The 22,183-nt window shown below is 41.3% G+C and overlaps 1 protein-coding gene across 3 annotated transcripts in view; it reads left to right on the plus strand.

Moving 5' to 3' along the window:
• Positions 1 to 1,330: 1,330 nt before the first annotated feature.
• cdh8 (cadherin 8) overlaps positions 1,331 to 22,183 on the plus strand; it is a 101,140-nt gene continuing 80,287 nt past the window's right edge. For 2 of the 3 annotated variants that reach the window (XM_082525884.1, XM_082525886.1), the window contains exons 1-2: positions 1,331 to 2,209; positions 4,195 to 4,717. In XM_082525884.1, coding sequence (XP_082382010.1) covers positions 4,460 to 4,717 — 258 coding nt within the window. In that variant the 5' untranslated portion in view covers positions 1,331 to 2,209; positions 4,195 to 4,459. The remainder of the gene's footprint in view (positions 2,210 to 4,194; positions 4,718 to 22,183) is intronic. The other variant, XM_082525885.1, reaches the window with a different exon arrangement.

Below are 22,183 nucleotides of genomic sequence, written 5' to 3' on the forward strand. Positions count from 1 at the left end.
CTACTCATGAACTCCTAAACAGAGAATACCCTGGAGTGACTATCCATAAGTGTGGACAAGCTTGTGCTTTAGATGTCGAACAGTCAAGAAATAGCAGAAGAAAACAAACAACAAACTTTATATATGCTAACAATCCCTGTGGTGATGACTTGTTATGTGGAGTCTGAGACGTGGAAATGTGGCACACGCTGCAACAGCTCTGTGATTAATAGTACTGACAAAGCAGTAACTAATGATCGATTGAGGATGCTTGGGTTCCAAAGACCATTTCCCCTTCACTTACTTTGCCTTTTTCAAAGCCATCTGATATTTTGATCACTGGCAGGGGCCATGTCAGTGGAATTAATCACTAATTTAAAGTTGAAACCTTCTAATTTGCACAAAACGCTGCTCACAGAAGGAGATTTTTGAATGATAAGTTAGTTTCAGATTCACCTGATGTCAGTGGAGCTGTTACCCTACCTTTGAAAGAATGTGCAATGAATAACGACAATGCAAGTTTTATGAAAGTGTATATTCTTGTATTAAACATGAATTAGGGCTTGCGCTTTGAAGTTTGACATCTTGTGTTAGGCAGTGTTTATGTGTGTGTGTGTGTGCGTGTGTGTGACAGAGAGAGGAAGATTAGACTGCATCTAAGAAATATTAGCTTCAGCTACTGTAATATGCCTTTTGGCTGTTTTATTTACTTTAAAGTTTGGAGTATTTTCTGTTTTTTAAATGCACAGCCCCTCCCAAGCAGTCATTCTTATACATTTATCTCTGTCCACACATATCTGCTACGCTTCAAGTGTCAGTCGGTGAAATCTTCATTCATATCGAGAAAGAGTAACATAGCTCAAGATTTACAGCCTTATGCATTATGCAGTAGGAGCTTTTAAAAAAGATGATTGGAGAATTCCCATCTGAAATGCAGCTGCAACATCAAAGCACGAGTGGGAGGAAAATTAAATGGTACAAAAAATATATAATGGTAGACTTGATGTCTTTGCTAATTGGGATGTCTGGCACTTGGGTCAAAAGGGCTCCACCAGGAAAAACCTAAGAGGAACAACTCTCGTGTGTTAAGGTAGTAAGGTGTAACAACTTCTTGTGTTGAAGTGATGGGAACGTGACTTATCATTGCAACAAAGAGGAGGCAAATAAGTGCTCAGTGGAAGGAAGTGAGTTTCACAAAGAGATTCGGGGAAAAAGACAGCAATATGACAGTATACTGACATTCTTTTCCCGCTGCGCTAATGAAGCCCCCCCCCCCCCCCATCCCCCGTGACTGCTGCTAAGTAGCTATACAAACACTAGAGGGCTCTCTATGTGGACAGCAGCACGGGCCTCTGTTGTCACTCATGCACTTTTCTGTACTCACACACACGCACATTCAGGCATGCAATGATGAGCGTGACCTTTTCACTAACAGTCTTAATGAAGACCTGTTTAACCTTTTCCTTTCTCCTTGTTTTCAAAAACTCTGGGATTTACGCCCTTTTTTTATGCTTTTCGTTTCCTTTCTTTTTTTTACACCAACTTTAGTTTCGAAAAATGTAAATAAATGTGACCATTGTATTCTGTGTTCTTTGCTTACCATTGCTTTCCATGGTAGCCCCGCAGTGTGTGTGTCCATCTGTTTATTGTTTAACCATATCAAATGGCATTGTAAATGAGCAACTTGGCTTCGTTTCACCGGTCGTCTGGCCTATTTAATTTCATTATTAACCCGGAGAACCGAAGGCCAACGCATGCGTCACTTACTAAAAGAAGAAGAAAAAGAGAGAGTAGAGAAAACACACACACTGCGATAAGAACCGTTTTACCTGCACACATCTAGATAATACCTACAGCTGCAGCCGGCAATGTGAGACGATAACCTTTGCGCGTCCGTGCCTGGGCAGAGCGGCATGCATTCATTTGTGCGCCTGTTGACCCGACTCCTCATCAACCCAATGAGCGCAGTGGAGGGGAGGCTCTCTTCGCCACCGTGCATCTCTCCTCCATCTCTTCCTCACTTTTCCAGTCGGCCAGCAAGCCTGTAGGAGCTCTTAACTACAACACCAACACTGTCACTCCGCACTGACAAACTGCGGGAAGGATTTCTAGCCGTTTGACTCTCCGGCTTTTGCTTATTTATCCACCGCCTCGAATGAAACGCATTGGAGTTTCTGGCGTTTTTAGGGGAGAAATAATGCAGCACTGGAAAAGGATGCAAGTCTCACTGGTAAGTACAGCCCACCACCATAATATATAAACCTAACAGGTATTATTGAGGTAAATTGGTGTTTTGTGGAGAGGTTGAACAGGACTTCTTATAACCCCTTTCTCCAACGCGTGGCTTCAGCGCATTTTGCCGGGCTCGTTTACAGGAGCGAGGTGACTCGGAGCGACAGAGCAAGTCTACAGAGAGCTCAGCAACTTAGGCTACATCTTTTGTAATTCATGCTTCCGTCACCAGTATAAGCCGGTCGTGTATGTCTGAATGCTTTTTTTGTTTTGTTTTTTTGAATTCTTATGCACGTTTAATGCGATGACACGGAGTGACTGTCTCCTCAAAGGGTAAAACTTCAGATAGAGAGCAAATTTGGGTAATCGGGATACTGCCTCAGACTATTTTAAAGCCATGAAAGGCGAGTAGTAAGCTCAAACTTTGGGGGTTTATCCTTTCATTTTGCTCGTTGACTAGCAATTAAAATCTCCCTATGTGGGAATTTCCTACCTTGGACAGCTCTTCTTCTTCTTCGCCGCTCTGTTCGCGGCTGAGCTGTCTGGACCGGCTGCTTTCTGGCGGGGAGCTGTTCTGTCTTCTTGGTGCTGAAATCGCTTGCTCTGTCACGCACCACAGAGACTTAAAATGCCGAAGAAATTATGTCAGTGATTTAATGTGACTGATTTTTAAGTTGGCTACGATTTGGCATTTTACCAGTTTCACTTACTCTCTCATCTGTATACAATTCCGTTTTCCTTCTTCTTCTTCTTTAATCTTTTTTTTTTCTTAACCTGGTCCAGGATCTCTTAGTCTCCGGGTCGGTGTCACAGTAATTCGGATCTCTTCACACTTTGTTATAGTGCAGCTTCAGGTGGAATTCATCGTTACTGTCCTTCGGAATGGGACGCTGTAATCACACAGCATATGACCACAGTGAGATTCGGTGCATAGTAAAAGTTACCAAAACTAAGATTAAACCGCGCTGAAAGTAAGCCGTTCTGTGCTCCGGTAGCATCTCCACCTCCATCAGTTTTAGCTGAGGACAACTCAAAGCCAACCCTTTGTACCTGTGCCTGTTTTACCCTCTGATTTTGCATTCAGCTGAACACTGCCCGTCAGACTGAGCGAAGCATTTAAGGAGCCGAAACTGTTCTTGATTGAAGGGCAAAATTTACATTAATTTACTCACTTCTTCTATTATGTGTTCCTGTAACATCAGTCTGTTGTATCCAATTTTGTGTGTTTGTGTTTCTGTGTTTACGGAAACAACTTTATGTTCACGCTTATCAGAAAACAGCAGTTCAAGTGTAATATTGCACATTTGTTTCAGTGAGTAAACATGGCTTTAAATACCACAGCAATTATTTCATCTGGATTACTTGGATATCAGTGAGCTGCAGTGCTGTTGACATGGCTCACCTGCTGCCAGCTTCTCTATTTAAACCTGGTGCTATTGCATGCATGCACGCACCAATATCTAAGGAATATGACCGCAGGCTTTAACAATGCTTAACCCGAAATGTATTGTCAAAACATTAATCACAAGGAACGTGTAATTTCTCAAAATCTATCAGGATAATCCCCAGAACAACAGATTAAAGCAAAGCAATCTGATATTTCAGGATGAATAGCCTCAGAGTGGAGACATAACCATTTGTTCTGTTGTAGCAGAATAATATGAAAACAAGATTGGAGCAAAGGGTCAGGCTGCTACAGATAGATCATTTGTAAAGATGAAGTGACATCCAGACTTCTTATCCTAAAATGAGAATTTATTTTCTTATTAAAAACATCTTTGTTGTATCATTTTGCTACTCTAGAAACATTTTTTCTTGCCTCTCATGCTATCTGTGTCATCTGATTTCTTCAAATGTTAATTTGACTCTGTTTTTTAGTTTGCTTTTGTTTGTTTTTTTCTACCTCTCTCTGTCTTCATCATCTTCTGACAGCTCCCCACAAAACCAAGAGACAACTAACAAACTGTGATTTCTTCGTTGCAGGTTCCCCCCTCGGAATAATGCCAAATGGATGCTGTGCTAAGAGAGTTACCCCCTCACCAAATGCTATGGAGGTATGCCAAGGTGTGCAAGTGACCTTTACCACACCATGAATGCAAGCACTGCTGTTAAAGGAGGACACAAGTAACCTTTTCTTGTTATCTAACAAGGAGCGGTTGATCTGAAGAGAGGAGGGGGCAAACAACGCGGAGAGAAGAATCCCGTAAAACAAACAAACAAACAAACAAACAAAACACACAGCGACAGGATGCCAAAGCGGTCTGAGGAGATGCTCATGGATCTGTGGCTGTCCTTGCTGCTGGTGTGGATTACTTGTGTTCTGTCCGTGTCTATGACTCCTATCATAGGCCAGTCCAAAAGTACACAAACTGGTGGGTCCGCAGTGGTGGCGAGCGGTGTTGGCGAAGGACAAAGATTACTAAGCCGCGCCAAGAGAGGATGGGTTTGGAATCAAATGTTTGTGCTGGAGGAATTTTCTGGACCAGATCCAATTCTAGTTGGCAGGGTGAGTGCTGTGATTGTCAGCATTATATTAAGCTCGCTTATCGTGTGGAAACATTAATTCGGCCATTTGAATGCTCCCTCCATTTTTTTGTTCTTCCCATGGGCAGTGGGAGGGTTGTGGTTGTCAAGGGGAAACAGAGATATGGGGACGAGAGCGGAAGGCAGCGAGAGAGGGTCAGAAAATGCTCATAGAAATAATTAAGCTCCCATCAAATAATGGTGGCACATTTCTTGCTGTTACATTTGGATGTTTTTGCAATCCAAGTTAGTCAGAAACAGAGAAACAAACACAACTGTTAGTTCTTAACTTTTACTTTTTTTGCAAAAAGTAAAGGTACACGATGAGACTGCAGTCCCTGATTTTTTTTTCTTTTCATTTTAAAATGTTAGTGTTGTATTTTGACATGTAAATGCATTCTTTAGACACAGTTTATAGCATCGATAAAATCCTTTGAAATAATAGGTCTATTTTAGCACTGGTTACATTTTCCATTGCGGCTGTGTGATGGACAGAATTGCAGGCTAATCCTGCAGCTAAAGGCCACCTGCTCCCTGGCCTGTGTGGAAGTGTCAGGCAGGTTTCAGGGGAGGGGAAGGCTGCTGGCCAGCCCAGCCAAAGCAGCTTGTTCACAGCTCATTGCTGGGATTCACCTGGGGAGAGTAAGGCTGGCAGCCACGCTCACATCCCTCCCTCAGAATATCACCCAGCCACTCTGGCATGGGCAGGGATTCAGGCCATCAAGCATAATATTTGATCTTGTTCAAGCGTAGTTTTTGCAAACAGTTTATCACAGCTAATATTTGATAATTGGTTAGTATGTCTTTTTTGTTTGACTTTTTGCCGTTGCAGTGAGTTTAATTCTTTATTTCACTCCCTCTGTTATAACTGATGGCTGGACTGATGCAAAAAAGTTGTTTCTATTTTTTTTGTTTAAAAAAACAAAACAAAACAAAAAAACAAGGCAAGTGCATCATTTTATTCTCACTTTCCGTCTTTTTTTGTTCTTCGTTTATGCTGAGCGTAGTCATATGGCTGCATCAATTAAACATTTACCACCATGTGGGATTTGCACCTGTGTTTTCTAAATACCATGCTAACACAAAAATGCTGTTAAGTGATGCATTAATCTTTCAACCGTATCAATTAGGCAGCCACTGCTGAATTTAACAATGGCTGCTCATCGGAATTCTGAAACAAACAAACAAACAGTAACGGATCCACATTTTCCATTCTTGAGCCTGGATTTCACAGGCTAGATGTTCAGTAGCTCACAGCTGCAACTGAACATTTCACACATCATCACCCAGACAGTTATATATCCACAGATATTTAGCCACATAAAACAAGTTTCTAAAAACAGAATAAAGTCAGCACCCTTTAATAAAGATAAATATGTGGATAACACGGTTGTGATTTCAGTTCCAAGCTTACACACACTTTTGCTTTGAATACTGTGCTGTGTGCCCCTGGCCAGAGTGTCAAATGTTCTGCACATTGTCAGCAGAGAATTGGTGGCACAAAATCAAGTTATGTTCTCGGTCATGAAGGATGTGTTCTCTCAAGGCCTCAGTTAATGCTTTGCAAAGTTGACTGTAGGATAGGTTAGTCATAGATATAAGCATCTTCCTGTTGAAGGACAGTGCAAGGATTGGGGTAGGGTTGGGGGGCAGCTCTGGGCAGAGAAAAAGGCAGCTAGCCTTTTTTTTTGTAAAGCGATGATGATGGGTAGCGTTCACTGCAAGGTTAAGTGCTCATGAGTATGCCTGGCAGAGCTAAGATAAGTCCTGTGTTAGACCAAGATGGCACTGCATCCCTTTAAGACTATAAATCTCTCTTCCTTTCTGTCTCCTTTTCTTCCCCTTTCCCAGTGTTTCTCGTGCTTAATTAAAAAATGAATCAAATGGGTGGGAGGTGTGATTCAAATGGGTCACAAAGCTCTCTGTGTATTTTGCACAATTTTCTCTGCTGTGTGAGGCCGCCTGTGTCTGCAGTTGCGGGATGGTTGTCAGCGAAGTCCAGGCCAAGACTGGACTCTTTCCATCCTATAGCTTTTTTTTTTTTTTTTTGCTGGTGCACTCTGATGACTATACAAATACTGGTAACAAGAGTAAGAGATTGTATTTGAGAGAAATTGTGCCATTGATTTTTAACTGTGTGTCAGCCACGGTGCTCTCTCCCAGCAGAGACTATTAGCATAAATGCAGGAAAGGAGGGGGAGGACAGGGAGGTGTGGAAGAGTGAGAAGGACGGCCATAAGGCGTGACAGCCCCCTTCCCTTTTGGTGTTCTTCTTCAGCGCATCGTTTCTCGACATTGTGATTCACTGAGCGGCGTGCTCGTCAACCCCCGTCAGTCCTGCTTGTGTCGCGGAAGCAGACATGCAGTACCTGTTAAAGTGAAGTCGGGGAGACAGCTGTGAAATCTTGTTGCTGTAGCTTAAAACGAACAGCGTTGGAAGGGATTTTAGGATTACTCATCATCAGCTAGGATGGTTCAGAAATATCCCATCATTAAGAACAGAGAGCTAGTTCATATGGACACATGTTTGCTCATCGATGACAATGAGTGGGAGATACCAATACCACTTGAGCGCGTAAAGACTCTTATGGAGACCACTGGAAACCAGGCAGAGGGTAATTTTGGGCAAAGCAGCTCTCGATTTACCATTGCATTATCACAATGGTGAAAAATAGCTTTTATTTTAGTATAAAAAAGAGTATTGTAGTCGAATTTCGGACTTTTTTTTCTGCGTTTCTGTACAATGCCTGGCAAGGCATTAGCCATGTTTACCAACCATTTTGCATCTTTAATCAGAGCAATTTCAATTATTCAAACATACAACAAAGAAACTCAATTACACCAGGCCATTAAAGGAAAAACATTGCCTTAGAACAGAAGACAAACACTGAACAAATTGCTGTGTTTGCACCAAAGAGATATCAGAATGTGTTTTCTTTGTAGTGCAAGGCAGATTGATGGCAGTTTATGAAGGAACAATCTCACAGTCTCAGATTTAACTCTTAGCTTTACTTCCAGGCAATCATTTAGCATATGGTGTAGTATTGCTAATGATGGATTCCAGGGCTGAGTTGTACTCAAAATGTGTTAAACTGAGTGATCCCTCATCCTATTGTCTAGCACTTTTATTCACCACAGGACTGAATGCGTTTTGTGTTTTTTTCACAAAGAGAATAATGGTCCATTAATATTCATCAATTCAGGTGAAACTATAAGATTGCCAAGAGTGACAGTGATGCAGAAAGAAAAATCTGGCTTTGATTACCGATTCAGCAAAGACAACAGATGAATCTCTACAAAAAAAAGAAGAAAAGAAAATGCTTTGTCTTTCTTCACATAGGTTCTTGGGGAAGAAAATGCAAGCTTTATTCTTCCAAACAAGCTGTTTGACAGAACTCCCAACGAGAAGAGCCAGAGCACTATCAGATTGGTGGTGTAATATAAGTCTGCTGGGTGTTTTGCTGGAAGCTAAGGTGATATTCTGTAGCTCTGTTCCCCCCTAAAATTGAAGACCTTTTTTCTTGTACTGACTTGTGTGAAATGGTTCAATCTTCCGTTCTTGTTTTCCCCTTCAGATGTACGTTCAGGTGAAACTGAAAGATCACAGCTTGAACCCATCCGCGTGTTCCTTGGAAAAAATGTGTCCCCAGTATGTGTTTATTTATTTATTGAATTTTGTATTTGAAAAGGTAAAATTCCCATCACTTCACATGATATCAGAAGAGAATGTTATTTTTTTCAGTCTGTTTATTGTCTCAGTCTGGACCTGAATAGATTACGATTAGCTAGCACAGTTTTTCGAATTCGGTTCAGATCTTTTTGTTACTTTCTGTGCTTTGGACTGCTATTACAAGATGTGGCATATCACTCTATAAATACTGATGCAAGCTACTTTTGCTCAGCTGGATTGCCTCTCTCAGTCTCTGTCCCCCACTTCTACCTCCACCTCTTTCTCCTTCTTTCTCTCTGTGAAGGGGTGATTATGGAGAGAGTGGCTCTTGAGCCCAAGTAAGCTTGCCTCTGGGGCTGATGGGGTGTGGTACAATGACATTGTTAAAATTTCTCAGAGTGTTTGGCTTTGGCGATGTGAAGCAGTGAGGCAAAGCTAAGGCGAGATTGAGTCCTGAATACAGCTGCCAGAGAAGCCTCAGACTCCCTGGTCCCGCTAAAGGCGCCACTGTTGCCGCTCGAGCAGATCAAAGGTTGAGCTTGCTCCTTGACTCAGTAGTGCCGATTTGGCCTGACGTTAATGAGGATCGCCCACCTTTATCTGAATTTACTCTGGCTCCAACTGTTGAACGGATATCTGGCTATGTCCTTGATTGATGGATGAGGAGTGGGAGTTAATGAGAATATTAGCCGATTTATTGCCAGTGATTGATAGCCATTATGACACATAAATTATAAGCATTGGCTCAGATATAATTAATTCTGAAATATAGCCCAAATTAGACACAGGTTCCAGTGCCATAGTGAGAGGGTTGAATAAAAAAAGCTGTCACCAAATCCAGAAAAGGAAAGCCCATCAATGTTTGTTGGACTTCTTTCCATTCCATTTGGTTTCTCACACCCACAACAGCTCCTGGAATACAGCTCTGTAATCTCTCTTCAGGCAGCACCACACAGATCCACATTGAGCTACAGCTCCTCTGTCTTCCAGCTCTTAGATCTCCATTCCCTCTTCATTTGCAGTTTAGAGAAAAAAGCAAACCCCCCCCCCCCCCCCCCCCATTCCCTTAAAAAACAAACAAACAAACAAACATTAAAAACACTCTAACATATCCCTGTCCACTACTTCCTGCACCTTCCCCTGCCCTGTTACCACACTCTCCTCTTTCCCTGTGTGCCTCACCTGTACAGTACATCACTAATGCCAGCAAGGCCATTATATCAATGGGCCATGGTCACCCCCCCCCCCTTCCTTTTTTCCAATCTCTCTCTCTGTCTGTCCCTCCCAGTCTGTAATAAAATACTGGGCCCAGTGATGGCTCTGATAGAGCTGTGGGATCACATTAGTGTTGCCCTCGAAGAGCTTGACAGGTTGTCTATGGCTTTGTATTGTCATCCTGGTTCCCATTAACAAGCTGCATATGTGTATGTGCATGCGTGTGTTGTACTCCAGTCCATTCAGGAGTGTTGAGACAGACTAAAATGAGATGAGCGGACACCAGCTTGGATGGAGTATATTTAGACATTAGGGTTATGTGTGCAAGAGTAAATACAGTGTGTCCACGAAGCTTTATAGCTGGTCTATCTTAGCAAACATTTGCTGGGTTTTCACTGTGGTCATATTTCTGAAAGATTTCTCTCTAAACTGCACGATATGTGCTTTGAGCAGAAATTGCAGGTTGAAATCTACAGTGTTTCAAATTTCCAGGTGATCTCATCCTCACTGGCCTGATTACCTTTCCAGTGTACTGACAGTGCTTGTAGCTTAAATGTTATTGCCAAGAATTTTATTTTTACCAGCATGTCATTTAGTATAAGTATGATATGCCATATTTAAAAATATCACTGATTTCATTTCCCCCTTTATGTGTTTTTAAACACGCACACACTCACACACACCTCACAACCAGACTTCCACAGATCACAATTTCCTGCTTCTCCTCTCACATACAGCCACTGCTTACATACAATTACACACTATTTCCTCCTTGTGTATTTTCTTATGGGAGCTGAAATAATGTTTCAGTTCAGTGTATCATAGGGGATGCACCTCGTCCGTCATCCCTGGAAGCTCTCTTGTGTACATGCATCAGCTGCAATAATAATTTAACAGGAAAGCACATCCATTCACATGGCTTCAGAGTCCCTGAGCAAAGTAACAAGCTTGCTGCTATCACTCACATCTGTGGCTCAGCATGATTAAATCCATGTTGTACAGTGAGTAGCTCATGTGGGGGCCACTTTTCCGAGTTTCTGCATCAGTACTAATTCATAACAAATGGTCCCTTTATGGTTTCACCTTGGACTGCATTGCTGCGATTAGCTTGCTCCCATGTCACTGTTTGTCAGTCAACAGTGTCGAACTCTTCCAGCTATAATCCAGAGAAACACTATCCTCTCATTAAGTCCGAATCTTAACTACCCCAGCCCTCTCTTAACTGCCTTCCCTCCCCTCAGCTCTCATCTCCTCCTGCTTCCCTCACTCTCCCTGGCTCACCGGGCTTGGCCTGTGCTGGCTGTGCGGAGGTGGAGCGCTTAGTGGGCTAAATCATCTGGCACTCTGCCTTGAACTTTGCTCTAACTAATTTATAGGAATTAAAGCGGTTCACCTCACAGGCTTGGCTGATGCATTGGTTTGTCTAAATTAGCCATGTTTCTTTTAAAAATGGGCTCAATTTTGCTTTGTTTGATTACATCTTTTTTTTCATCAAGAGTTAAATTTAACAGACTCGAGTTTTGTCTTTGCTGAAAAGTTTGTTGATTTCTTAGGCAAAATATTATGTGCAGCTAAATTAGGCAACAAGTTATCTGAATGACGTTGGACATTCTGCATACTTATAAATATGGATTGTGTTTTCAAGTCAAATCGCTGGCCAAGCATTAGTAGCAGTAAATGAGGTTACAATTATTCAAATCTGATTTTTCAGATGAACAGATTATGAATATCTGAAACCTGCTAATTGGCCCTTGCCTCTGCCATAGTCTTTTGTGGGCATAAGGCACAGAACCAGCAGTAGTAGCTAAAGATGCTTGCTTCCATGCCAGTGTGCTCTTGCGGGATGGATGTTTGGCTCAACTCCCCAGGAAGCTCCTCTCCTATGGACAGATCCCAGCGTATGTGAAACGCTGCAGGCAGCTGCAGGCGGCTTATCCCTGCGCCTCTGCTCCCATGCACGTCCCATCAGCCAAACTGGGACTGCCGGAGTAATCTTGTTAAGAATGGATGTTGTTATTGTGTGACTGGCTGTGCATTTGGCTTCACGGTTAGCTGGGAGCACACGTGGGCTGGAGCAGGAGAGACAATGGGGAAGGAGTTCTGGATCAGTTGGAGGGTGAGTGCCTATTTCTGGCACTTAAAAGATGACAGTCCTCAACATTTTTCCTCTGCTTCCTTACTGGCACACCTTGGCTTCCCTCCTATTTCTTCCCTAGCTAGTCCCTAGCCCCCTCCTCACCTGCCTCATGCAATATAAAAACAAAGTGGCCTTAGTAAACAGTGGGTGTGACATTTACTTGAAGATTGGTGTCTTCACCTATAACGGGTGTTAAAGATGATGATTATCATTACTGCTGAGTTGAAGGCTCGGGGTTGCTCACCTCAATCACGAATGTGACAATAAAAGAAAACACACACACATACATAAGGAGAATTGGCGGCGCCATCCTTTGTGCTTGCTTCTGCCTTAATGCAACCACTCCTGACTCGGGTATCTGGGTGCCAACAGACTGTGGCTTTGACCTTTCTCACAAATGAATTATTTTGGTTTAATGATCCTTTCTGCAGAAAGAACAAAAAGATAGCTGAAATAATAGCCAAGGGAGGCGACAGAGAACGTAAAAGGGCAGCACCCACACACCCGCCATACTTTACTACCCAACCTTACTTGCATTCTACCTGTGAATACACCTGTATCCCTTCAATAATCCTTCTTCCTCGTGTTTGTGTCTCCAAGGTGCATGCGATACAGCTAGCCTGTGTCTTATAAATCAACTAACTTCAAGAAAAAAAAGTATGTAAGAAGCAGGTGGCGATGATGGAAACACATGCGTCTTTGTGTGTGTGAAAGTGACACTTTGGATAGTTCCCCCTCCTCCGATGTTTGATTAAGTCTTCTTTTTTCTGTCAGATCAGAAAAGGGGGTGGGATGTGAAGAGGAAGGGGGGATGGAGTGTGTGTGTGTGGGGGGGGGGGGGGGCTGCATGAAAAATTCAAAACGTTATAATATAAAATCCAGATGAATCATGAATGCTTAATGGGAATCAGGGCCGAGCATGCAGGATGTTGAAAGTGTTCTCAAAGATTCCTGGTGTATGTGTGTCTACTATTGGAGCATGCACAACGAGGGACACGGCATGTTACGTTGCCTCTCTCAGCTGCTCTCTGCTCTCGATGGCAACAAAATGATGTGCTGAGGGACACCGAATAGAGGATGCCAGAAACATGTGAAAAGCTTTTAGGGGCTATAGGCCGTCTGTTACTGAAGTCTGGCTAATTGCCTTTATCCTAGCGGTAAATGCTTGTTGTTCTGCTTGTGGAGCGGACATGCACCAATGGTCTATCTGATGAAATATTAAAAAATCTTCACCAATGCGTGGTCTTCTCTATTGTGGTTTAATGAAATGCAAAGTTCCAAGAAAAACTGCTGCTATTATGAATAATAGAACATCCAATTAGTGTAACATCATCGTAAATGAGTTTGATGAAAGACTGGACTTATGTAATGTTGGAGGAGGGTGAACATTTAGTTAAGTTATCAAAGCGTTTAAATGTAGTATCATTGCAGAGGTTGATTACTTATGGCTTAATGGTGATGTCATACATGAATAAACACGAGTATTTCTTTTGGTTAAAGCTAATAAGGATGATTTCACAGACAAACTGATGTTTGAATTCTTTACTTTTATTTTGTTGTTTGTTTTTTGGTTTTACACAAAAAGGTTGGAACCATTTTTGTACATAAACGTAGAAACAGCACTGAGAGCCCAAGCACTCAAGTGATATCTGAAAGCCAGAGTTATTTTCTATGGTAAGCTAGTGATTGAAAAATGTTGTGTTACATGAATGTTGACACAAGACTCTCAAGAAGCTCTCAAAAGCCGGTTATCTAATATTGCCCCGAAGGCTGGACTACCAACTGGGTTATTGCCCTCAGCCTCCAGACCCAGAGCCCTGGGTTTAGTCTACTTCATTTATGTTCGTGTAATTTCTTTAACTGCAAATTTGTTACAAATTTGTAACTTTGATGAAGAGTATGAACTATTACATCATCACAGACCTCACGGCACCACTTGTGCAATCTTGTTCAGAGACCTTATTTACTTTATTTAGTAATGAACTCATTTGTCCTAATGATGTTTCAAATCAAATTGCTTTATTTTTTTTCCTGTTTCTGCAATTAACACACAGAAAACATCTCACAAGGTTACATTATTTCTTTAGTGATGCATTGTATGTGTCTTGTACTTCTATGATGACATTAATCATTTTTAAAAATGCATTGTTCACTGTGTAAAATTAGTAATAAATGGCCTAATTTACATATTCAAGAAATCTGGCAAATGTTCACAATTTGTGGCATTTTTAATTACTTGAAGTGGATGGATTACTTACCAAGTTGTTTCTTTGTCAGATCAAGAGTGCCGGTTGGTTTCTGGGTAACAAAGAAAAAAGATAAAGTGAAATAATTAGTAGTTTCAGCACAAGCCAACAAGAATCTTTATGCCCTTGGGCACCTTAAGAGGTTAATTCAGCCATAGTTCCTTCTCATTCAGCATTACAGTAATATCATAAAGAAGATTGATTGTTTCACTCACTTCTTGATTAGATTTAGGCATCATGAGATACTTGAGAACAAAAATCATGGTTTTGGTAAATATTCACAATGTCAGTTGTCATGTTAAAAGGGAACTTCTGATTTAATGCCCAAGTGTGAGCATGTGATGAGCTCAAAGTAAGAGCAGCATTGTCTATCCCACATTATGCAAAGGGGGTGTCTTTAATTTTTTGTCCTGTTACCTCAGTCGTACTGGCTGCATCAAAGGAGTTGGTGCTTTGATTTCTGCTTCCTGTGGCCTGCATGTCAGAGTCCTCGGATAAGATACATGATAAGGAAAGTGCTGCATGTATACAGTAAAATTATTGTGTGTGTGTGTGTGTGTGTGTCCGTGTGTGTGTGAACAGATGAATGGAGCTTGTAGTGTAAAGCAATTTGAGTAATCAATAAAGCCCTATATAGATGCAGTTATTTTTATTTGTACGTTACCCTGTAATTGAATCCTTACACAGAGGAACAAATGAAGTATTCAAATGTCAAATAGCAGATGGGACTGAGAACTGGTAACAATTTCAGCCCACTAGCAGGGTTAGCAGACTGTGTGGTCAGTGAAACTGAAGCAAAATTAGCTTTACTGGTCACCCACACAGAATTTGTACATATCAAATGACTGAATATTACAAAGCACAACCAACAGTGTATGCACTCTGGAGACTTTGTTTGTCTGTAGGCAACAAAAGCATGCTATATTATCTAAATATAGCATGCTATATCTAAAATATCTAAAAGTAAAATTAAGGAATTTAATATTTTATACTGAGTTCTTATTTACATATGGCACTTTAAATGTTGGTAATTGTATACCAATGCAGAACCAATATGTCTTACAAACAGCTTGGAGCCATATGGGGCTTGGAGCCTGCCCCAGTACGCATTGGGCAAGAGGTGATAGTTTGGCACTATTACAGGTTGCCAATCCATCACAGTCGAACACACAAACTCTCTCACACACATAACACATTCACACCTACAGGCAATTTAGAATTTCCAGTTCACCCAACATACATCTGTGAGTGGAGCAAAGTCAAAGATGCATAGCAATTCAACTTCTGATGCTATCTTTTAGAATTACATTTTGGAAATTATAATTTACAACAAAAGAAAACAAAGAAGAAAAGAAAAGTAGAGAAGCTTTTTTCACATTTGTCATTAATAATTGTATTTGAGTAATACATTGAACCAAATGCATCCAAAAAATGTAGCAGCGTCAATAACATAGTATGCTTTGTGGAAATTCTTTGCAAGCATTGAAGAGTGAGACTAGAAAGTGCAAAGATGCTTTAAAGGTAACAAAAACAAAGAGCTGTGTCTTAGAGGGAACCCCCCCCTCCTCCTGAGATGTCTCTCCTCGACACCAAGAAAAAGAACCCTTTGCCAAATGGCAAAGTGCCCTTTTTATGTTACTTTCTCTGCTTTATTCACGTCACGAAACCGCATTTCTGCTGTTAGCTGATGAAGACAATGAACAGCTGTGGTGAAGCAGCAATATTTTAATGCCTCCACAGATCTTTGAATGGTTTGTCATTGGGGGAAACGACCTGGGCCAACCCCAAAATCATTGTAGCCTCCATCTGGATGGAAGCAGTCACACAGGTCCTCGTTTCTCTCCATCTCAATCTGTGCAGCCCTCTCAATGTTTACAGAAGCTGGGCCTGCTTGAACCACCACTTGCCAAGATGTGGCATGTTTATCAGCGTCACTCTCTGCACACAGTTACACGCAGACACATAAACACAGATGCACATGCAAACACAAACACAAACACACATTGTCTATGTGTCTCGTTGAGTGGCCAGATAAGAAAAACATGACATTATCTTTTTGGTGTGCCCGTGTACCAATGCATGCCCACTCACACAAGCACGTTTCTGTCCATGTGTGAACACACTTAATGTGTATACTGTCAAAATGCTAATGCCATATCTGCCTTGATGACCTTCTCTTCTTTGTTGATGCCCAGTGTTTTTATAAATACTGTGCTGATATCCTGGGATGTGTAATTACCGCACTGCAGCAACACACTGCCTCTTTATTAGTTTTCTGACAATGGCCTTCCTCATCACTGCTGAGCACTCTGTGTATGTGTGTGTTTTAGTGTGTGACAGGGTATTCTGTTGTCCTGTTTGCACAGCTGAATCCTATAGTACACTAGCAGTTCTCATGCTGCTGCTCTGTGGTTTAAGTGTGTGATGTTGCTTCTATTTATATGTCAGTGTAGCTCAACAATAGTCATAATATCCATAATATCCCATTTCTTATCCAGTTATTCATCTACAGGAGCTTCTTAGAAATTATCTCTGGGGATTCATAAATGGATCATATCCAGTCCAACACACAGATGAAAATAGGATGGAGGGATTTAACTGAGCAGATGTGTGAGTGTGCGGCATTGCTTCAACAAATACCACATCGGATCAAGATAGGATTCGGATCAGGTTTTATCAACACAAAATGTGTGCTAACATTTACAATGCAAAAATAGAAGTGGGTTTCCTGTCTTTGTTGCATCACTGGTGCGTAGGGAAAATGCATGTCAAAAAGGTCTATGTGAATACGTAATGGGATCTTGGTCTGCACTGGCTCGGCATTTGTCGATAAGGATCACACTCCCCAGGTTCGACCCAGGGGATTAGGGCAGAGGCCGTTTGATCTTAGCGGTTTTGCATAAAAATCACAAGTCTCCAGAATCCTGTAGCAAAGGAGCTGAGTTAGCTAATTGGGGGGGAGTGGGGTGCTGCTACATGCCGGGTTGGACTTCATGTGGTGTCCTCAAGATGCCTTTGACAATGCTGCAATTACTGTAAACTCAGAGTGCTGTGTTAATGACGATTTCAAAGTAGAGGAGACTAGGGGGTATTTTGGGTCATGAGGCAATTTACACATTGTAACAATGCTTTTAAATATAGCTAACAAACTATCTCAATACTGCAGATGTGTAAGCACAAATAACAACTTGTCCCAATCAGACAGGAAACTAAACATATCCATCATCAAATAAAAGCTGTGGTCAGCCGCAGCGTATCAGAGCGTATCCTGCTCTAAAACTGCATTCAGGGTCCCCTGCGTCCACATCGGATCCACATGTGCCTAAGCAGCCAACACAGCAAAAGCAGAGGGGGTGTGCCAGTTACGGAACATAATTGCTACTAATGACCATTAAGAGTTTGGTTTTCATCCTCCGGGGACTGCAGAAAAGGCCTTCTGTCTTATCAGTTGATTAGAAACAAATAGAGGGGGCCGGATCCTGCATATTAAGTAAACAGGGGGCTAAAATGGTGTTACTCTATCAGGAGAAAGCCTAATGGAGTTGCTGGTAGCTCATCCTCTGCTAATGTGTCAGCAAATGGACAGCTACTCAGAAACCCCCGATCCACTTGTCAAATATTGGTAGCAGTTTGGAGTTTTTTTTCTCCTGCCAGTTGAAACTGTATCTGAAAATAACTAAACAGCAACAAAAAAATAATTCCATCAGCTGCGTCTTAGAGTTTAGTTTCCTGCTTCTAACAGTGAAATGCTGTAGACCTTTGCGCTGCTCTGTAGTAAAGACACTTATGTTTTTCCAGCAGCAGTGCTGGTATCCAACTGTCAGCGATGGCAGCAAAGTTGTTTTTTCCTCTCAGAGGATTCATTTGCATTATGCAAATGAACAATTGATATGGATCTTCTCCCCTCCGATGAACATTTTGCACAGCAATTTGCCAAGCAAGTAATTACTTATTGACAGAATGATATTACACAGGAAATTGTTGTATAAAATGGCAAACTCATCTCATTGAAATGGTGGCAAAAATAATAAGAATAAGAATAATAAAATTAGAAGTCATCAGTTAAATGGACATGAGTTATGGGGGCTTGCACTCATCACAGCTCTTAGTGCGCTCACTTCACTGCCACCTGTGGTTGCACTCTGGGCTCGTGGCTTTGCATTTTAATTAATTCCAAACATTATTAAGGATACAAATTCACTGTCTCACTCGACTGCACTACGCAATGTAGTTGAGCTGCAGGAATATCAGCAATTATCCATATAGTGATGGAATATTTATGCTGTGTTTGTGTACCCTGCATGTCATATTGTGTTCTACCTGCTGATAACACTTTCTTTTTTACTTGTTGTAACATGCTAAAACTGGAGAAATGCAAAATATTTGAAAGTGAATAACAACTCTCAGAATGTGCATATGAAAAAGTTAAAATGAGACTTTTCAACTCTTAGTCACACCTACATCTTTTTTTGGCAGGGGGCATTTTCTCCTGTTAAAATATAAATCAAAGACTGGCTTCAAAAACTATGAATATGTCCATATATCTGATATTGTTTTTTAAGGTTAGTGTAATATCAGCTCTGAGGGAACGTCGAAGCATTCATCAACAGAGAGCATTTGAACACTGTGACCTTTGATAACCTTGGTTGGAAAAAAAAACGCTTCACAAAGCGAGTAAGGAGGGCTCTCTGGTCAGCAGGACAAACTCAGACTTCTTTTTAATCACCTAATTCATAAGGACCATTTATATTTCCTTTTTTCTGTTTCCACCTTTGCCGCAGAAAGAAATTATTTTTTCAATGCGCTTGTGTCAGCGCCATTCCAGCTCTAATATCGAGCATCCCGAGAGATTGGCACCTGGAGGAAAACAGAGAGGGAAAAAGAAAAAAAGAGGGCCAGTGTGCAGCTGCATTTTCTTCCTCAGTAATCAAATCCCTCAAAAGGGGTCCATTTTTCTTCATCTCCCCAGGTCCATAGGACCTTTAAACAGAGCAAGGCACCAAAAGAAGGCGCCATAGAACACAATTATAATTCCAATATAGTCTTGTAAAGAAAATGTAAACAGATAGCCAGGCTGCAAAGCTGCCCCCATTTTCCCAGAAGACTGGTAATAAAGTAGAAAAGATGTAATACTGGAAGAGGCTTTTTACCCCCTGTCCTTTTCTCACTCCAGAAATTGAAAAGTGTGGCTCTCTGCAGTGGTGCTAGTAGAAGAAGGGATGCTCCGAGATTTATGAGAGATTTAAAGGGGAGACAGAACCGGGGTAGATTTTACCAGAGGCGTTAATGTGGTTTTGCAAATGAACTTTAATGCATGAGTATTGATAAGAATAAATGCTGCTATGCAGCACTAGCAGAATGGTTTTTTCTAGTACAGTAACTGCATGTTTTGTCACAAGCTTAATTTCAGAACCCTCCAGACTCTGACAGGGGACACAAACAAGCCAACATCCCCTCCAGAAGTCTGAACAAGAGCAAATTGGTGGCAAATTTTGATTTGTAAGAGTGTGCAGCTTTCCTATTGGCAAATCTTGAATTCTCAGAGCGAGACATTTTTATCCCTTCCTATACAGTAGTTTCCCCCACTCGTGAATATTCTGTTTGTTGTGTGATGTCTTGGGGGTAGTGTTTGTTTTATGCCTGGTTTTGTTTTTTCTCCAGTTTATTCTCCAATCATTGGAATGCAGAGAAAAACAGCAATAGGCTACTTATGATAATTTCCTGGCAGCGGTTGCAACTGTTCTAATAATTATTACTGGTACTGGAAGCTGCTGGGGCACACAGCTCAGGGGTTTGTACATGTGTGTGCACATACCAGGGACCAGTGTCTTTGTGTTGGACTCGTTCAGAGCAGTCCTCAAACTTGAAATCATCCATCATTTATACTTCAGTAACAGTCATGTAAGGTCAGGAATGTTCAGTCAGTAAAACAAGCTGGATGCTTAGACAGTGTTGCTGGATTTTCAGCTGTTTTAGGAAAAGTCTATTCTTATTATGCAAAAGAGGTGATGGCCGACATCTGCTGCCGCTCTTTGCCATATGGGCTGTTTGGTAAGATCCAGTGACGTGACCTTTAGCATTTCAGTGTGAATCCAGTCTTGTAGAGTTACTCACTTTGCCTGAGAGAAAATAGGCTCCAAGAGTTGTTTAGTGGGATGAATGTGTGGCTATGCAGTTTCCCACCAAGTGTAAATCACAGAGAGAAAGAGAAAGGCATGGATGCTTGTTCTTGTGAGAGTGTGTATGTATGAATATCCATGTACTTTCCTGTGTGTGTGTGTGTGTGTCTGTGCCGATCTCAGTCCGGGCCAAGAAACAGTAAGGCCCGGCAGGCTGGGAATGAGTGGAGAAGGGGGGTGTGACAGTTTTGTGTGAGAAGGGGAAATGGCATGGTGCTAGTGAAGCTAGTCATCCGTCTGCTGTGACACCCAGCATGCATGGGAGATGTCCCCAGGACTCGGCAAAGGCAGAGGAAGTGTGGTCTTACAGAAGAGTAGGAAGTGTCATTCTCTCTGTAAGTGTCAATGTCTCTGGTTCGTTGTCTTTCTGTTACACATGGCCACCATATTCCTGATTAAGATTTTCTGTCACATTCTAAATGTCCAGCCACTTTATTGTAAAAACATTTATAACCTGCTGCACCCTGGACTACTCCCCAGGCCTATGAAATACATATCCATGAAATATATCGTCAGCCGTGACACTAAGTCTTATGAATGAAAGGACTGAAGGGTCCAGTTTGCTGCTTATTCTTAGATGTTAGGAACTATCACCACTTTTGCCACACCAGTTTTTCTTGCTGTGGGGAAATATACATATTTTTGCTTATAATATGTCCAAAATTCTGATTCCTGTCTCCCGAGGACCCAACCAATTCTTTTAAGTGTTCTATTTCATTGGATTAAGGAAAATATATTCCACAACAAATTAGCTCTTCATGACATACAAAGTTTAATATATCTCAATTCACATTTTCAGTAAATAGAACTTTTAATGGACTTTTATTTTTAATGATGGCAGCATTTTGAAGGGAGTATTCAATTGCTTGTGAATCCTTGTGAGGCAGTAAACTCTACACAAACATGATCATTCTAACTATTGAAGAGTGAAGGATAGCTCACATTGAGAACACTTGTATAGATTAGTTTTTCAGATGAGAAACATAGGAAAGGAACAGAAGGATGAAGGTCCATGCTGGAAAAGCGTTGAGGATGTTGCCCTGTGTATCTGAGGACACTGCTCATAGAAATAAAGGTTTTACACTAATTGAATGTGCTTTTTATAAAGGGGGGTATTTGTATTTGGTTTTTGTTCACTCATACGTCCGTGGGCTTCCAAAACACACTATATATGTATCACTAACAGAACAAATAAGACAACAAAAGATTAGAAGAAAATAGTCTTGGGCCTTAGTACAAAGAATAACTCACATGGTCCGTAATAGGTCTTAAAATTAAGTACAACCTAATTTTTACCTTATAAGCACAACCTCGGATGACCAACACCATATGACATGTTACACTGTGCCATTATTTACTTAACAAAAATGACTTTCACTTCCATAGAAGGGAAGTGGCAGGCAGGTGCTGATAATCACATGCACTTCATTAACGAATTATCAGAGTGACCGCCTCTAGAAAAGCAGTAGTAGTTTGGAAAGATGGGAAATGATGTCAGCAATGATCTCAAAAAAGCAACTGTTGCTTCTCATCAATCTGGGAAGGGTTATAACACCATTTCCAAGTCCTTCATTCTACAGAGAGATTATTCACAAGTAGAAAATGTTTAGGACAGCTATCAATCTTCCCAGGAGTGGATAACGCAGCAAATTGACCCCATGGTCTGAGCATGCAACCTCCAAAAAACCACAAGAGCTAAATCTCAGGGTCTACAGGCCTCAATTAGCATGTTAAATATTAATGTCCATGATAGTAAAAATCGAAATTAAATGAAGAATAATAGCTTATTTGGAAAAGTTGCCAGGATAAATTCTCTTTTCTCTGAAAAGAACATGGCAGCACAGGTTAGCTTTGCAAAATTTCATCTAAACAAACAAAGACTTGTGATGTTCTTTGGACAGATCAGAGCAGAGTGGTGATGTTTGGCTGTAATGCACAGTGTCATGACATATCAGCACAAACACAAACACCTCATTGCAGCTGTAAGCACAGTGGTGGGGGA

Source organism: Aulonocara stuartgranti (assembly GCF_965226115.1).
Source record: "Aulonocara stuartgranti genome assembly, chromosome: 1".
NCBI classification, from domain to species: Eukaryota; Metazoa; Chordata; class Actinopteri; order Cichliformes; family Cichlidae; genus Aulonocara; species Aulonocara stuartgranti.